General features: G+C 34.0%; 4 protein-coding genes across 6 annotated transcripts; all 4 read left to right on the top strand.

The window, feature by feature from the left end:
* Positions 1 to 1,561: 1,561 nt before the first annotated feature.
* LOC101205487 (cytochrome b-c1 complex subunit 7-2) lies at positions 1,562 to 3,852 on the top strand. Its single transcript, XM_004136294.3, has 4 exons — positions 1,562 to 1,807; positions 1,900 to 2,057; positions 2,430 to 2,477; positions 3,554 to 3,852. The coding sequence occupies exons 1-4, from the start codon at positions 1,714 to 1,716 to the stop codon at positions 3,620 to 3,622; spliced, it is 369 nt and encodes a 122-aa protein (XP_004136342.1). The 5' UTR covers positions 1,562 to 1,713; the 3' UTR covers positions 3,623 to 3,852.
* A 1,208-nt stretch (positions 3,853 to 5,060) lies between these two features.
* LOC101217565 (U-box domain-containing protein 8) lies at positions 5,061 to 6,023 on the top strand. The gene has a single exon (XM_004136424.1). It carries the CDS (start codon positions 5,061 to 5,063, stop codon positions 6,021 to 6,023), a length of 963 nt encoding a protein of 320 aa, XP_004136472.1.
* A 1,674-nt stretch (positions 6,024 to 7,697) lies between these two features.
* Positions 7,698 to 9,967, top strand: LOC101217803 (hypothetical protein). The gene is made up of 2 exons (XM_004136425.3): positions 7,698 to 8,557; positions 9,086 to 9,967. The coding sequence occupies exons 1-2, from the start codon at positions 8,054 to 8,056 to the stop codon at positions 9,857 to 9,859; spliced, it is 1,278 nt and encodes a 425-aa protein (XP_004136473.1). The 5' UTR covers positions 7,698 to 8,053; the 3' UTR covers positions 9,860 to 9,967.
* Positions 9,968 to 10,920: 953 nt separating this feature from the next.
* On the top strand, positions 10,921 to 14,476 carry LOC101218040 (protein OVEREXPRESSOR OF CATIONIC PEROXIDASE 3). Of its 3 annotated transcripts, none has more exons than XM_011654185.2 (5): positions 10,921 to 11,205; positions 11,342 to 11,710; positions 12,540 to 12,845; positions 13,880 to 14,048; positions 14,172 to 14,476. In XM_011654185.2, the coding sequence occupies exons 1-4, from the start codon at positions 10,987 to 10,989 to the stop codon at positions 14,018 to 14,020; spliced, it is 1,035 nt and encodes a 344-aa protein (XP_011652487.2). In that variant the 5' UTR covers positions 10,921 to 10,986; the 3' UTR covers positions 14,021 to 14,048; positions 14,172 to 14,476. The 3 variants fall into 3 exon arrangements, 2 of the variants coding, with proteins under 2 accessions (XP_011652487.2, XP_011652488.2); XM_011654186.2 differs by having other exon boundaries at positions 14,151 to 14,476; XR_004215690.1 differs by lacking the exon at positions 14,172 to 14,476 and having other exon boundaries at positions 12,540 to 13,081; positions 13,880 to 14,013.

Genomic DNA, 14,476 nt, shown 5'->3' with positions numbered 1-14,476 from the left:
AATTACAGTAAATAAATAAAAAAGAAGAAAGTCGTGATAGCTATTTAATCTTCTGTGAATAGATCTACACTCAAGTGAAAAGAAGAGAAAAAGTAAAACATTAAGCAAGTACAGAGAGAACTCATCTTTACCTGAAATTAGGTGACTTCCTTGTGTCCATACAAGTGGCAACTCCTTCACTATGGGTTCAAGTGTAAAGTTAAAAATAAAACAATTAACTGTATGAAGCAAATAATATATATGATATAATCATCTCACTAAATACTATTTAAAATTATCCAATTAATTACGATAAAAGTTATTTTAAAACTTTCAATTTGCTACAATGTTTACTATTTGGCATCCATAGTTTTTTATTCTTTGTTACAATTTTTACTATTTTCTTATCAAACTAAAATAGCCTACACGCCAAATACTACTAATTCAAACCTAAATTATTTTAATCAAACTATAAAAATCGCCCTGTCCCAAACACTCATTTAAGATTTTACTTTTAAAATGTAATTATTTCACATTTAAGATTTTACTTTTAAAATGTAATTATTTGTGAAAATAAGTAGTAATATACACATATTACCTCATCTAAGGTCAAAACTATAAATGTTCATTTTCATAGATTCACTAAGTTAAGTTAAGAAATGAGAGCAATGGATGAGGGGAAATTTATCCTAAACGATATGTAAAGGGAGACAACATAAGTTATATTCCCAAATTAAAATCCCAAATACCAAAATCACCAAATCCCAAAAATGGAAGGATTAAAAATGCAATTCTATAACAACATAATTTTGGTTATATTTTCAAATTCAATTACAATATTTACCAGAACGGTAGAAAAATGAGCCATTATATTCAAAATAATTAAGTATATAACAACATTTAAAAAAATTGAAAAGATAGCAAAATTTGTCAAATTTTATAAATGATAGAAATCTTTCACTAATAGATCATGTTACAAATATCAGCCTATCACTAATAGATCATATGAGTCTATCAACAAAAGATTTTGCTATATATGCAATTTTTAAAAAATGTTACTATATACTTTGTTGTTATTCTTAAAATGACGATCAATTATAATTGGAATAGTTGTAAATTTAGCAATTAGATATAAAATAATTGAATATACAACAACATTTAAAAAAAACGTAAATATAACAAAATTTTGTCAAATTCTATGATAGAATTCTACCATTGATAGACCATATTGTAAATATTGGTATATTACTGATAGACCATACGAATCTATCACTCATACAAGTCTATCAGCGATAATTTTATTATATTTATAGCTAAATATTGTTATATCTCAAATCGCCCCAAGACCATTATAATTAAAGATAATTGTAAATTTAGCCATTAGTTACAAAATAATCAAGTACATAGTAATATTTTAAAAGAATTGTAAACATAGCCAAATTTATCAAATTCTGTCGGTAATAGATGCTGTAAATATTGGTCTATGAGTATCATCCAAATTTACGAGTGATAGATGAAGTAGGTGGGCCTTCCATTGGGCCGTATACGTAATGGGCCGATTCGTTTGAAGATTATAATTTCGCATTCCGTCGTAAAATCTTACCAACAACTCGACCAGGCGATTATTCCAGAAAACGGGAGAAAGGCGAAGCTGTAGCCGAAGTGGGCAGTGAAAAAAGAAAAAATCAGAGAGCAAATCTTTCTGGGGGAGGAAGAAAGGAGAGAGGGTTCGAAATGGCGTCCTTTATGCAGTTCCTCGTTGATCCAAAGAAGAATTGGTTCGCTCGTCAACACATGAAAACTCTCACCAAACGACTCCGTAATTATGGTAACTGAAACCCTAATCGTTTCTTTTTCTCTGGCTTTGATTTCGATTTTTGATCTGTTGGGAATTGATTTTGGGTTTTATTACTTTGTTAGGTCTTCGATATGACGATCTGTATGATCCGTACTATGATGTTGATGTGAAGGAGGCTTTGGATCGACTCCCGAGGGAGATTGTTGATGCACGCAATCAGCGTTTGAAACGGGCCATGGACCTTTCTATGAAGCATCAGTATCTTCCCGATAATCTTCAGGTTTTCTTTCTACTATGGATGTTTTTCTCCCTCGTTAGATCGGGTTTGAGCCTCGCTGAAAAGAAATGGAAATGTGTTGTATGTTTATTATTACCGAATATCTAAATGCTACGTTTTGTTGTCACGGAGTAGTCAGTATTAATTCTATATCCAACATGGTCATAATATAATTGTTGAGCGTGCGCTATTCTTCAAATCTGGGATTTATTGGATGGTTGTGATTTTGCATGGTCACCGAGGATTAAGAAATAATTATATTGGGTTTAATTATTTTCCTCCAAGCATGTAAACCTATTGGCAGGTCACCGAGCATGTAAACCGTAGTTAGTTGGTTAATAGTTTGAATTTTAATTTTTTTTAACCTATTGGCAGGCCATGCAAACACCATTCAGGAGCTATCTCCAGGAAATGCTGGCACTTGTAAGTCTTTCCATTATACAAGATCTCCTGCTTTTTTTATTAAAGTGAAAAAGAAGTGTGGTAAAAAAAGTGAAAGAAAATGTCTGGCTCTGTTCATAGGAATAAAGCGGCTGTTCTATTTCTTAGTGTCAGTCATGATACTTGATTTTTGTATCTTATAACCTGTATTTGGGACTTATTGGTTTTTATATTATTTACCATCTGTTAGATTATTATTCAAAAAAAAAAAAAGAGAGAGATTTTATTTACCATCTGTTAGATTAGATGGTATTTTGCTTCGTACTTGCATTGCAGTTGAATTGTTTATTTACTGTAGTTCTATTGTTATCTGGTTTCTACTTTGAGGTTTCTCGCTCTTTCTCTCTTGTCTTTTCTAGATAGTTATAAGCTTTTGGGTAATATGTGTGAATCCTTGATATGCTTTCTTTTGAAGTAAATTCATGACTTTTGTTGGACTTTGTTTGCGGTTGAATTCTTGATCTCTTCTGTTGTACAATTTCATGAGTCACGAGTAAATTACTTTATCACGTGCAAATAAGTAAACTGTGTGCTGGTAATTAAAGTTTTGGTTTTATTAGTCTGGATTCTTTGATTTTTATTTACTGGCGAGTATGGAAGGGACTAGGGAAGCTGGGATAAGAATTGACTTCGCAAGGTTGATGATTTGATGATTAGCCTGCTTCAATTCTTCTTATTGATGTACTTGATTGCTTTATATTATGTCTGAGTTTAGGTTAATGAAATTTGCATTAATGTTAGCTATGATGTAGCATCAGCAGCAGCAGCACGTAGGGCAATATGTTTTCCTACATTATTTGTATATTACAACTCCTTTGATTTCTTGAATACTACTTAGTTTAGAATAAATTAAACAATCTAATTTAGGGTATAGGGTAAATGATTTGCAAGACTGCTGTTATATTGCTTCTTTATCATTTTCCCTTTGCACTTTAGGGTAAATGGTTTCGTTTAGCTAAATTAAATAATTCCATTTCATTTCTCTTTATTAAGTGGAAGAAAGTTGAGTGAATGAACCTAAAGATTCTTTTCCCTCCCTTTTGGGGTATGTTTTGCAGGTAAAGAAGGAGAGAGCAGAACGTGAAGCATTGGGAGCATTGCCCCTTTTCCAGCGCACCATTCCTTAAGCTATTTTTAATTTTCATAGTTATTTTTGGATGGAGTAAATGTCGTTTAAGACACAGTTTCTTCCATATGTGATGGATTGGAACATCTCTCCATCATTTGTTTGTTTTCAACTTTTGTATTTCATTATCAAAGTTTTATTCACCATCTGTTCGAGTCATCATTGATAAATAATAAGTGTGAAACTTGTTTTATCATCTCGATTGGATTTCATATGAGATTTCCCCCTTCACGATTAGTCCTTTTTCTATGACTTTTGTTGGTCCCATTGTTTTAGTCTATATTCTTGTTACAAATTATAGTCTTGGGTTGGATTTTTAATATAATTTTTTGCTAGGGTTTTTTAAAATATTATATTTATGTAACGACATTGGAAAGCAAGTAGAATTTCTTGTCGTTTTCAGTGGGGTCAAAGAATTAATTGAGTCCATGTTTTCCTGGCGACGTTGAACATCGGGTGAGACATGGCTTTTGCTGCATTCAGGGCCCATCTTACGATTTCCGAATATTAAATGCCATGTGGTTTTGTCCTGTAAATTTCATCAGATTCCCCTTGTGAACTTGGTTGTAACCAATGATGGCAGATAGGAGCATCCTCAGAAAGGAACAACTCCAGCCTCTTCATTATCCTTCTTGTGAGTTCTCTTCCCCTTTGTCTCTTTTGACTTCTTGCTTCTTCTTGAATAATTCTGTATAAGCCCACCCCATGTTTTAATTCCATTCCCTCGTGCGCTTCTATTTTGGGGTGTCTCCCCGATCCCCACTTATTTGCCCTGTAAAGTTGTGCCTTCCTCTTTTTCCTTGCCCTTTCTATTTCAACACAGAGGATGTCGCAATCTGAGAACTTTGGAAGAGTTGTACTGGTATATCATGATTAGAGTTTATTTGCATTGGAAAGAATTAATTAAATTTATATACCTTCAAACTTCCGAGTGCAAGAGAAAAAAAAGAAGGAAGCTTTCTATATACATGTTATTGCCTGAGCTCTAATATATACTTTTTTTAGTGTTGTCTGTGTATACTCTCTCTCTCCCCCCAATCAAGACCCAGGAAAAAGGCTATTCTACTATAGGATTGATTCCTTCGTTTAGGGAGTAATCAACTATGTGGTTTGACTAGACTTGCTTGTTTTTCAGCTATTTGGACTGATTCATACTACATGGTGATATTTATTTATATTTCCAGCCTGGTTCTTGGATGCTTGGATCATCTTCTGTCTTATGTTGAATTTCTTTAAGGACCAAAACAGGAATATACCTTACTCATACTTTGATAACAACGAATGATGTTTCCAAAAATCCAGCCACAAGTTAACTTTATCTGTTCTCCCTAGAAAATAGAGCTTCTAATTTATATTGCAGGTTAGAAATTGAAGTTCGTTCTAAAACTTCTAGGCTTGTATTATCCTCGCTCTTTTCAGAATAATATTATTTGAGCATCATGTCAGTTGCATCTTTCCAGTCTTCTTCTTCCATGAGATCCATGAGTGTTGCTACTGCACATAAAACCATAACAGAGTGTATGGCGGGGGCTCGGTCAGATGCTCACGAAGTTCAAGAAAAGGCTCTTCAAAACTTGGTCACCATTACTCAGGTTAGTCCTCTACACAGGAACTTGCTTGTACAAGTAGATGGATCGATTTCAACTCTTATTGGTCTTTCCAAATCATCTTCCTCTACCATCCAATCTCTTTCACTGTCAATTCTCTTCAACCTCTCTCTGAACCATGACATGAAAAAGCTTCTTGCATCAATGGAAACCATCTACCATCTCAATACACTTATATCTCTTGGCTCCCCCGACACTGTCAAGCTATCGTCCTCATTGATTTGCAGCCTTGCAATGTTAGACAAAAACAAAGCTAAGTTTGGTGTAGCAGGGACAATACAACTATTGGTTAGAGCACTTAAAGTTCCCAACATTCCTGCTGCCCATCACCTTCTCTGTTCCTTAGCTGAACTAGGCCAGTTTCACGGGAACTGCACTGTGGCAGTTCGATCCGGAGCCATCCAAGTTCTTATCAGTGTAGTGGAGAGTACTAGCGGTGAGGATCTCGCTGGTACTGCTCTTGTTGTTCTCGGTCTCTTGGCTAGATTTGAGGAGGGGTTGAGAGCTTTGATAAAAACCGATCGGATCGTAATTTCAATGGTTAATGTGTTGAAAGGAAGGTGCATGCTGAGTAAAGAAGGTGCAACTGAGATACTTTTGCGATTGTTCGACGAAAGCGAAGGTTGTTTGAGTGATGCTTCGAAGTTGCCAGAGTTTTTTGGAGTTATTGCTGATCTTTCTGTGAGAGGATCAGCAAAAGCGAGAGAGAGAGCTAGTTTGCTCATGAATAAGATCATGAATAGTGACTTTGATTCGTATTCAAATTCTGATTCAGTGTATTCACAATGGTTGTGAAGTTAATTATGGTCTCTCTCTAAGTTGATGTTTGCTAACTTAATCGCAATAATATGCATTCCTCTTGGAGAACAGATATCATTTTACGGGAATGGCAAAATTTTGGTTTTTGATTACTAGTGGATTGTCCACATTTGACTCCTAAAAATGTTCACCATAAATTTGTTGAAATGTAGTTTACATTTTGCAAATTATTCAGAGGGAGATGTGGTCGAGAAAGGATTTTGAAACATGAAATATCCTCTTGTTTATATCTTTTAAGATTTTTTTTTTATCACGTGATAATTAGTGGTTCGGGTGAATACTTAAACACACTTAAACCAACCAAATTATTAAGTGTCTTGGTTTCGAATGAAAAATAATTGATAGCATTTTGCTATATTGGAAAACAATTCATACTATATATTTGTAAATTTATTCAATTTTAAATTAGATAATGTAACTTGTCCCATTTTAGTCCATTCTTAGATCTTAAAATTAACTGAAAAATACTCCCTCTTTCATCAAAATATTTGCAATTGATCTTTTGTTGACTTAATGGGTGAGTGAATTTATAGATATGTTTTATCTTTTCCTTTGTTCCTTTTCCTCACCATTTACTTCTATGGGGTTGTTTCTTGCTTCTTTCCTTTTCGTTCGAAAGTTGTATAGAGGTTTTTCTTTTTCTCCCTCTTTTAATTTTTATCTATCAAAATTATGACCATGTAGAACCAATTATAGGGTTGTCGGTTTTTAAGTTTGAATTTAGAAAATGTATTGATATGAACTTTATTATTCTATTTTTTGTTGGGTCTTTAACTAACCTACCCTAAAATGGTACATCATATAACAAATTTAAAATTTTACAAATTTTCAGAAATGTCCTATATTGATTAATATTTTACACGAATATAAAAGCTAAAGATCAATTTATCTATCTTTATTATTAATAATATATAAAAAGAGAAAAAATTAAAAAAAAGTGAATCATGATTAATATTTGTATTTATTAAATATTGTAATAAAAATTCCTAATTATTTTTATTTGGGTGATTGTGTTCGAAAAAATCTTCTCCTGATCTCTCTTTGTCCCTTCTTTCTTTAGTTTTACATTGTTTTTCATATATTTCATTTCACTTATTTATATTTTATGAATAAAAGATTTTTATATTAATTTGTAAGGTGGACCGACAAGGAGAGAAATAGGAATGTAGGTTACGTTTCAGAAACTTTTTTAAAAAGTACAAATTTTCTTTATGTATTGGTATGGTGATATATGCATTATATATCGAAATTGATGGAAGAAAATATCGAAATTGAAGGAGGAAGAAAATGAAGTCGTCGCCGGCACCGAAATAAATTTCACAATATGTGGTGATGAAAATAATGAAATATAGTTATATTGAATTATTAAACTATTACATATTAGAATAGTATTCATTTTATATAGAATTTATCAACTATTTTTATTTAATTTCTATAATAAATTAAATATAATGTAATTAAAGAAACCATTTGAATTTAGTTTCGAAAATCTTATATAATTAATAAAGATTATAATTATTAGGGAATCCTAATCGAGAAAATGAATTATATTTGTGAAATTTGGTATTAAATTTAGGTATTTCTTTCTATTTTTTTTTTAGTTTTATTTTAAAAGTAGGAATCAAATGTAATTTTAAATTAGAAAAATATTAATAGGACCAAAATTGTGTTTGAAAAGAGAGGCGAGAAAAACAGAAGTATTTGTTTACTTCAGCTGGAGATTTTGGTGTGAGTGCTAATATTCTCAGTTCTTCGCTTCATTTCTCTCATCAATCTTGTAATTCCAGTTGCCAATCGTGGAGTTCTTCTGTTTCAATTTACTTGCACAAGGATTTCAACAACCCAAATTCTCCATTTTTGTTTCTCTAAGGGTGCACCCACCAACTGTTCGACAAAATGCTGCAATCAAGTTCCAGGCTATGGCAAACTTACTATCGCCGGAGAATATGCAAACCCATTGCTCAGATTTCCACTAGGGAGTAAATTTATGAAGTGACTTTCGAGTCATGATTTATAATCAGTTGCAGAGGCTGTTTTTCATCTCTCGCTTAAAGCATCTCACTAACACAAGATGTGGGGCTTCACAATCAAATTCTATGCTGTATCATTCCGCAGAGGACTCCTCCGCCGTTCAAGAGGTGTTACCGTCTGAATGGTACGAGAAGGCTTTTGGGAAGATAAAGAAATTGAGCTGTAAGTTGAGGAATGTGGATTTGATGGATGGACGAGTTGTGAATGCTAGTGATGATTCGACCATTAGCGATGAGCGTATTGAACAGGAAATGCGCACTTTCAAGTCCCTTGTAAGAATCTTGATTGGTTCTCCATCTGCTCAGAGGAGAATAACAGAGATAGCTGGATCGAGTTCTATAAATTGTCAGCCTCACGCATGGTTCAGAAATTCAAGTGAACGAGAGGCTATGGTTGTTGATTCACTCACCAAGGTGTGCAACATCCTCGGGGTCACAGTCCAGCAAAGGAAACTGGTGCGCCACACCATATGCCCACAGGTTAGACCATATAGAATTGTCCAAAAGAAAATTGGCGGTGTTTTAAAGCAGTGATATATCATTAAACTTACCTTCATCCATTAGCTTATCTTAAAATTTTAGATTCATCCGTGATTTAATATTAAGATTAAGAAGAGTTCATGTGTTCAAACTCTTAGAATGTTATTTCCACTCCAAGTAATATTAATTTGTACTTGTTAGATCTTTCTTAGAATGTTATTTCCACTCCAAGTAATATTAATTTGTACTTGTTAGATCTTTCACATATTTCAAAGTGAAGGAAAACCTTAAAGTATTGATATATTAAGAAATTTACCATCACCCATTAACTTAGGTTTTTTTTGGTGCATTGGTGATCTTATAATTTTATCTTAGGTGAGCTGGTTGCTATGAAATTTGAATCCTTGGGCTCAAAATCTCCAAACACCTTTAGGCCAAGTCGTGTTTTGTTTTTGTTAACATTGGGATAAGTCACTATGAAACCCAAATGTTATATTAGTATATGTTTGATGTTTGATGTTTAAACAGGTTACACAGCATCACATTTGGACTGGTGCATTGGATCAAATACTGAAAGAGTTAAATTTGGAGTTGCTTCCATTATCTCATCGCTCAACCGACAAAGGGATCAAAATGTCGCTTCAGATAGTTTCAAGTTGCCTAAAGTTTTTGGATACTGCCACCAATTCAAATGTTCACTTCTCTTCATGGATTCGACCAGCGCCATCACGAACGGTAGTCAAGTCATCTCCACCGCCAAGATGGGAAGACATGCTCGAGATGTTCAACGATCTGATCGGCTATCTGAAAGACGAGAAGAGTTTGGTCCATTATGTAACAAAGCTCGAGGTTATGAAAGAAGGGCTTTCCCAAATCAAAGATGTGTGGAGTGATAGAAGCATTGGATTTAGGGAAGCCAAACTTCAAGAAAGCTTGGTGCAAAAGAAGCTTTCAAAGACATTGGGGCACTCATCCAGGTGCTTGTTCACCCTTTTACTATACTATCTTTTTGGGCATTTTAGGGATATTGAAGTGGATTTTTGTGGTGGGTTGTTGAAGGGTGATGGGAATGACAAGTTTTTGTTGTTCATGGGGAGGGTTTTGAGCTGTGATGAAGAGAAAATTGTATGGAATGGGGTGAGGCAGCTTGATAGAGCAATGGGGATTTTTAAACTTGTTTGGGAAACAGCTGGAATGAAGGGAGAATTGGGATTGGAAGGCCATTTATTCTGTGTTGGGACTGAGGTTAGGCAGCTTAGTTATAAAGGAAATGCTTATTTATTACATGAAATCAAATTATAACCAAACATCTTTCTTCATTATGTTTCCTATAGGCTTTAGTTTTTGCTCAACAAAATTAATAAATAAACTCTCTTATTAATTTATAATCTATTTTTATGTTTTTAGTAATGTTTAGAGTGGAGATTTTTTTAAATATCTATATATTATATATATATATAATCGCTTATTGAAAAGTAACGTTTGGTTAATATATCATCTTCTAATTTAATTAGTAATCTTATGTTGAATAAATCTCATAATTAGTCTCTACCCTTATCCCATTGATGAGTCTTTCATGGGATGAAAGTTATTATAATTATTATTTAACCAAATTTGATGAAAAATTAATTAAAAAATAAAAAAATATTCAAATGATATATTTATGGATCAACACAGTAATTTGATGTAGAAATGATACTAACTAATGGGAAAAAATAAAAATTATAATACTTTTAACTAGTCGATTAAGCCGTGTAATACGTGTTAAATAAATGTGTTCACAAAAATATAAATAGTTGAGTTTTCTTTTGATGCAAAATAAATATACCCACCAATGAATTTATTATATGTTTAGGGTTTGAGTCTCTTTCAACTTTATACCCGTTATATATATATATATACATATATAAATGATATAATATCAATATTATTAGTTAACTTAATAATGAACGTAGCTTTCGATTCCTCCACACTCACTTCTTATCATTATTCTTTTTTTGTAATATTTTTTATTGAAATATAAGGAAAGTTAAACAATTTTTTTTAATACACCACTCGGTAATTTACACGAATCGATTGGTGTTTAAGACTTGTTCAATTTTGATCCAGTACTTCTTTAATTTTAAATCTTATATTTTAAATAAATCTGACTAGAAAAAAAAAATTATCGTCCCATTTATCATCCTTTGCATTTTCGCTCTAAATTATTAAAAAAATTGTCAAAATTTTGGTAAAAATATTTATAATTCATATAAAAATACAATGAAAAAAGTGACGAAAATGGTCATTTAAAAAACAAAATTGAGTAGAAATAAATTAAACTTTCCGCACGTGCAAGTAAACTGCGTCGTTTTGGAGGGAACAGGAAGGTTTATCATCTTGCCGCTTGATATTGATCGAACAAAGTGTCTGTCTACATAAATCAACCGATGTTTCTTTCGGCACCGGCGACGGCACCGGAAGCACTTCCAGGTTCGCCGTCGATTTCTGACCGAGGTAGATTCTTCTTTCGACGCCGGCCTTTTCCATCCAATTTTACTCTTCTGCATCGTCCTCCGGTTTGTCGCACTCTGTCGCTCACATTTGCTCGCCGTCGGAACCAAAATTCATCTGTCAGCTCGTCTTCATCATCTTCGAAGAAAAAGAAGGTAGAGTTCTAGATAGTGTGGTGATCTTATTTTACTTAATCTTTTATTGTTTCTGTTGCGTTGGCATGAGCGTGTAATTAAGCTTATCTGAAACTTCAAATTTTGTTATTCTACTTTTTTTTTTTTTTTTTTGCAGAGAAATTTGATTCCGAAAGAAGCTAGGGACGAGGAGGAGGATGTAGAGGAGGATGCTCTTGAGTTGTTGTTTAGTCAACTGGAAGAAGATCTCAAGAATGACGCGTCTTCCTTGGATGAGGGTGAAGACGATGAATTTAGCGAAGAGGACCTTGCCAGACTTGAGCGCGAGCTAGGGTTAGCTCTTGGCATCGATGTTGATGAAGAAGAAGAAGAAGCAGAAGAAGAAGAAGAAGAAGAAGAAGAAGAAGAAGATGACGACGACGGCGACGATGAAGATGATGAAGAAGAGGAAATGCCTGTAAAACTAAAGAACTGGCAACTTCGACGACTAGCCTTGGCTTTGAAGAAAGGCCGCCGTAAAACGAGCGTGAGTTTTTCAAACATTGAACTTTTTATGCAATATCAGTAACCTGTGGTTTTTGTTGCCGTTTGATTTGGGAACTAGAAAGCACAAAATCTTCTTGAATCAGTTCCGTTTGGAAAGACCCGAAATTTGAATATCCTGACTGATATTAGATACATGGTATCAAAGTACGAAATCACTATAATTTCATTTTCGGAGACTCATCGATCTTAAATAAGATTGTGTGTCGTCTCTCTATTTTATCAACGTGGGCTATTCAACATGGCCTTCAAGATATGCCTCACTGGGTTCATGATTCATAAGGTTGGATCCAAATTTTTCTTTTTGGATCAAATGTTGGCATGGACTTCATAGACTATGATACCATTTTAAATCACAACCCAAAAACTTTGGTGAGTGAAGGTAGATTTAATATTATATCAATACTCTTACAAATAGATACCAAATGAGATTTTATACTATAAAACCTCTTTAAATAGGGAGCTAAGAGTGAGGGAACATGAGGAGCGAGAGCAAGAACAAAATGGTCAAATAGAGAGTGAGAGCAACAGGAGGCAACATAGGATCGGAGAGAGAGTGAGAATGAGAGCGAGAGGGAAAAGGGAGTGAGCCCAAAAATAAAATACGTTCACCGATGCCAGAAAAACTTATATTGAGAAACCAGTCAGATTTTGTTTCCACCTAACTTTTAAGGTCATCCATATAAAAAAAACCCTATGTACTTTCTCAATTTGTTGTTGACTTTACTGAAGAAGAGTCTTCCTAAATGCTAATGCAGTGTTTACTTTGCAAGTTTATCTTGCTGAAGGCTAATGCATCCTTTTCTTTGCAGATCAAGAGTCTTGCTGCTGAACTTTGTCTCGACAGGACCGTCGTTCTCGAGTTGCTTCGCGAACCACCACCCAATCTTCTGATGTTGAGTGCTAGTCTTCCAGACACTCCTAAACCATCAATTATAGAAACTAAAACCTTACAAACTACTGATGAAGAACCCCTAGTAGTAGACACTGCAAAAGAGGAGGAAGTGACGAAGGTGCCTGTTCATGTCATGCAACAGAGCTGGGCTGCTCAAAAGAGACTGAAGAAGGTTCAGATTGAAACTCTTGAAAGAGTTTATAGAAGAACAAAGCGGCCAACTGTAAGTTTAGTATAGTTTTCTCCATTAGCTGTGCTTCAAAAGAAGATAAAATCTTTACATTTTGAGTATCTGATGAATTCCTGTGCCAGTTTAGTGCATTTGGGTGTAGGGGATGCAAACCACAAACTCCAATAGCTATGCTCAATTTGGCATAAGAAACATTTCATTGGTAAATGAAATAGGGGAAACCCCGCACTCGTAGGTGATCAAAACACAGATTTCCATTTGGAAACAAGGTACAAATGAGCAAATGGCTTATTTTTACGGTAAACAAAATAAAATCCATTAAGCAATGGAAGGATGAGAAAGACTCGAGATGACCATTGCACTTACTCCAAAGAATTCAAAAAAAATAAAAAACCAGAGTTCAAATAATGCACGTGTAATGGCCAACCAAATATATATTTAGAACGACCCACCAGTAGGGAGGCAAGGATATCATTAATGTTGTTAGGACACATAGGAGATCAACCAATGGTTTACATTTGTATCTTGGATATGTATGTGCATCTGTGTGGATGAATGGAATCATTTATCTCAACTCTCTAAGGGTTGGTTTGGATTGATTTCTTAAAAAACTGTTTTTAGAGCTCTTTATTAGGAATACCAAATCTTCTAAGTTGAAGATTGTGGTAATGAACACCGATCGAATCCTAGGGACATGCCTCAGCCCAGCCTTAGCTTGAAGATCATTTGCCTTCTCATTAAACTTATTCTTCTTTCTTTTTGTGTGTGCTCGTGAATATTTACTGCCTTACTTAAACTTGTGGCTTCTTTCGTATTCTTCACTTTGCTTCAAAAACCTCATAAACTCAGAAAACCCTAGGTTATGAGGGTAGAATTTAGCAGTATTGAAAACTTCAAATTCTATAGCATATTATTTCTTAACGGAACAATTGTAGGATTGGGGTGGGATGGAGAGGATTAAATTATCGAGCTTCAAGATGGTCGTTGACCAAGCTCTACGTATGTCATCAAGTGACATGTTATTTTACCATTGTCTAACTTTTTTCTTCTTTGCACAACAAATACAGAACGCAATGATTAGTAGCATCGTCCAAGTGACAAATCTGCCTCGCAAAAGAATAGTGAAATGGTTTGAAGATAAGCGAGTTGAAGATGGAGTTCCTGATCCACGCCTACCTTTTGATCGGTCTTCTCCTCAATCTGCTTGATCTTCTTCATCTACCAAATGCCTCAACGGTTAGTTTTTTTATTGCTTTATCTCTCCTTTCGAATAAACTACTTTAGTTGTGTTTTTCCATTACTCAACAAGAAGAGCAATAGAAAATAAATGTACTATAGATTTCATTCTTTCATTGGCAGTGTTTGTGTAGAAGATTGGGTTTGGTTTGGATGCCTAGCATGAACCTGAAAAAAGTTCGAATGCCGAATGCAAGATAGTCACATCGAATATTGTTTTTGGGTAGCTGATAATATGAGCCGAGAATTTTGTAGAATGATTTCTATAGATAGTTTCACTTTCATTACTAATGACAAGGAGCATATTTTTGTTATTCTACTAAGTAGTACTTGTTATGTTATTCCATCCCAGCATTATGAAGAGGAATTATGGGACATAAAACAAACTTTTATATACATATACATATGTATTGTGTCATTTTCTAATA

Source organism: Cucumis sativus, chromosome 3 (assembly GCF_000004075.3).
Source record: "Cucumis sativus cultivar 9930 chromosome 3, Cucumber_9930_V3, whole genome shotgun sequence".
Taxonomy (NCBI): domain Eukaryota; kingdom Viridiplantae; phylum Streptophyta; class Magnoliopsida; order Cucurbitales; family Cucurbitaceae; genus Cucumis; species Cucumis sativus.
The sequence above is the reverse complement of the archived record's forward strand: the minus strand, read 5'-3'. Positions and strand labels throughout refer to the sequence as shown.

Coding starts and splice junctions, on each gene's coding strand:
- LOC101205487 (XM_004136294.3), top strand. CDS start 1,714: ATGGCGTCCTTTATGCAGTTCCTCGTTGATCCAAAGAAGAATTGGTTC. Junction 1,808..1,899: donor CAAACGACTCCGTAATTATG/GTAACTGAAACC, acceptor TTACTTTGTTAG/GTCTTCGATATGACGATCTG. Junction 2,478..3,553: donor TCCAGGAAATGCTGGCACTT/GTAAGTCTTTCC, acceptor TATGTTTTGCAG/GTAAAGAAGGAGAGAGCAGA.
- LOC101217565 (XM_004136424.1), top strand. CDS start 5,061: ATGTCAGTTGCATCTTTCCAGTCTTCTTCTTCCATGAGATCCATGAGT.
- LOC101217803 (XM_004136425.3), top strand. CDS start 8,054: ATGATTTATAATCAGTTGCAGAGGCTGTTTTTCATCTCTCGCTTAAAG. Junction 8,558..9,085: donor GCCACACCATATGCCCACAG/GTTAGACCATAT, acceptor ATGTTTAAACAG/GTTACACAGCATCACATTTG.
- LOC101218040 (XM_011654185.2), top strand. CDS start 10,987: ATGTTTCTTTCGGCACCGGCGACGGCACCGGAAGCACTTCCAGGTTCG. Junction 11,711..12,539: donor AAGGCCGCCGTAAAACGAGC/GTGAGTTTTTCA, acceptor TTTTCTTTGCAG/ATCAAGAGTCTTGCTGCTGA. Junction 12,846..13,879: donor GAAGAACAAAGCGGCCAACT/GTAAGTTTAGTA, acceptor CAACAAATACAG/AACGCAATGATTAGTAGCAT.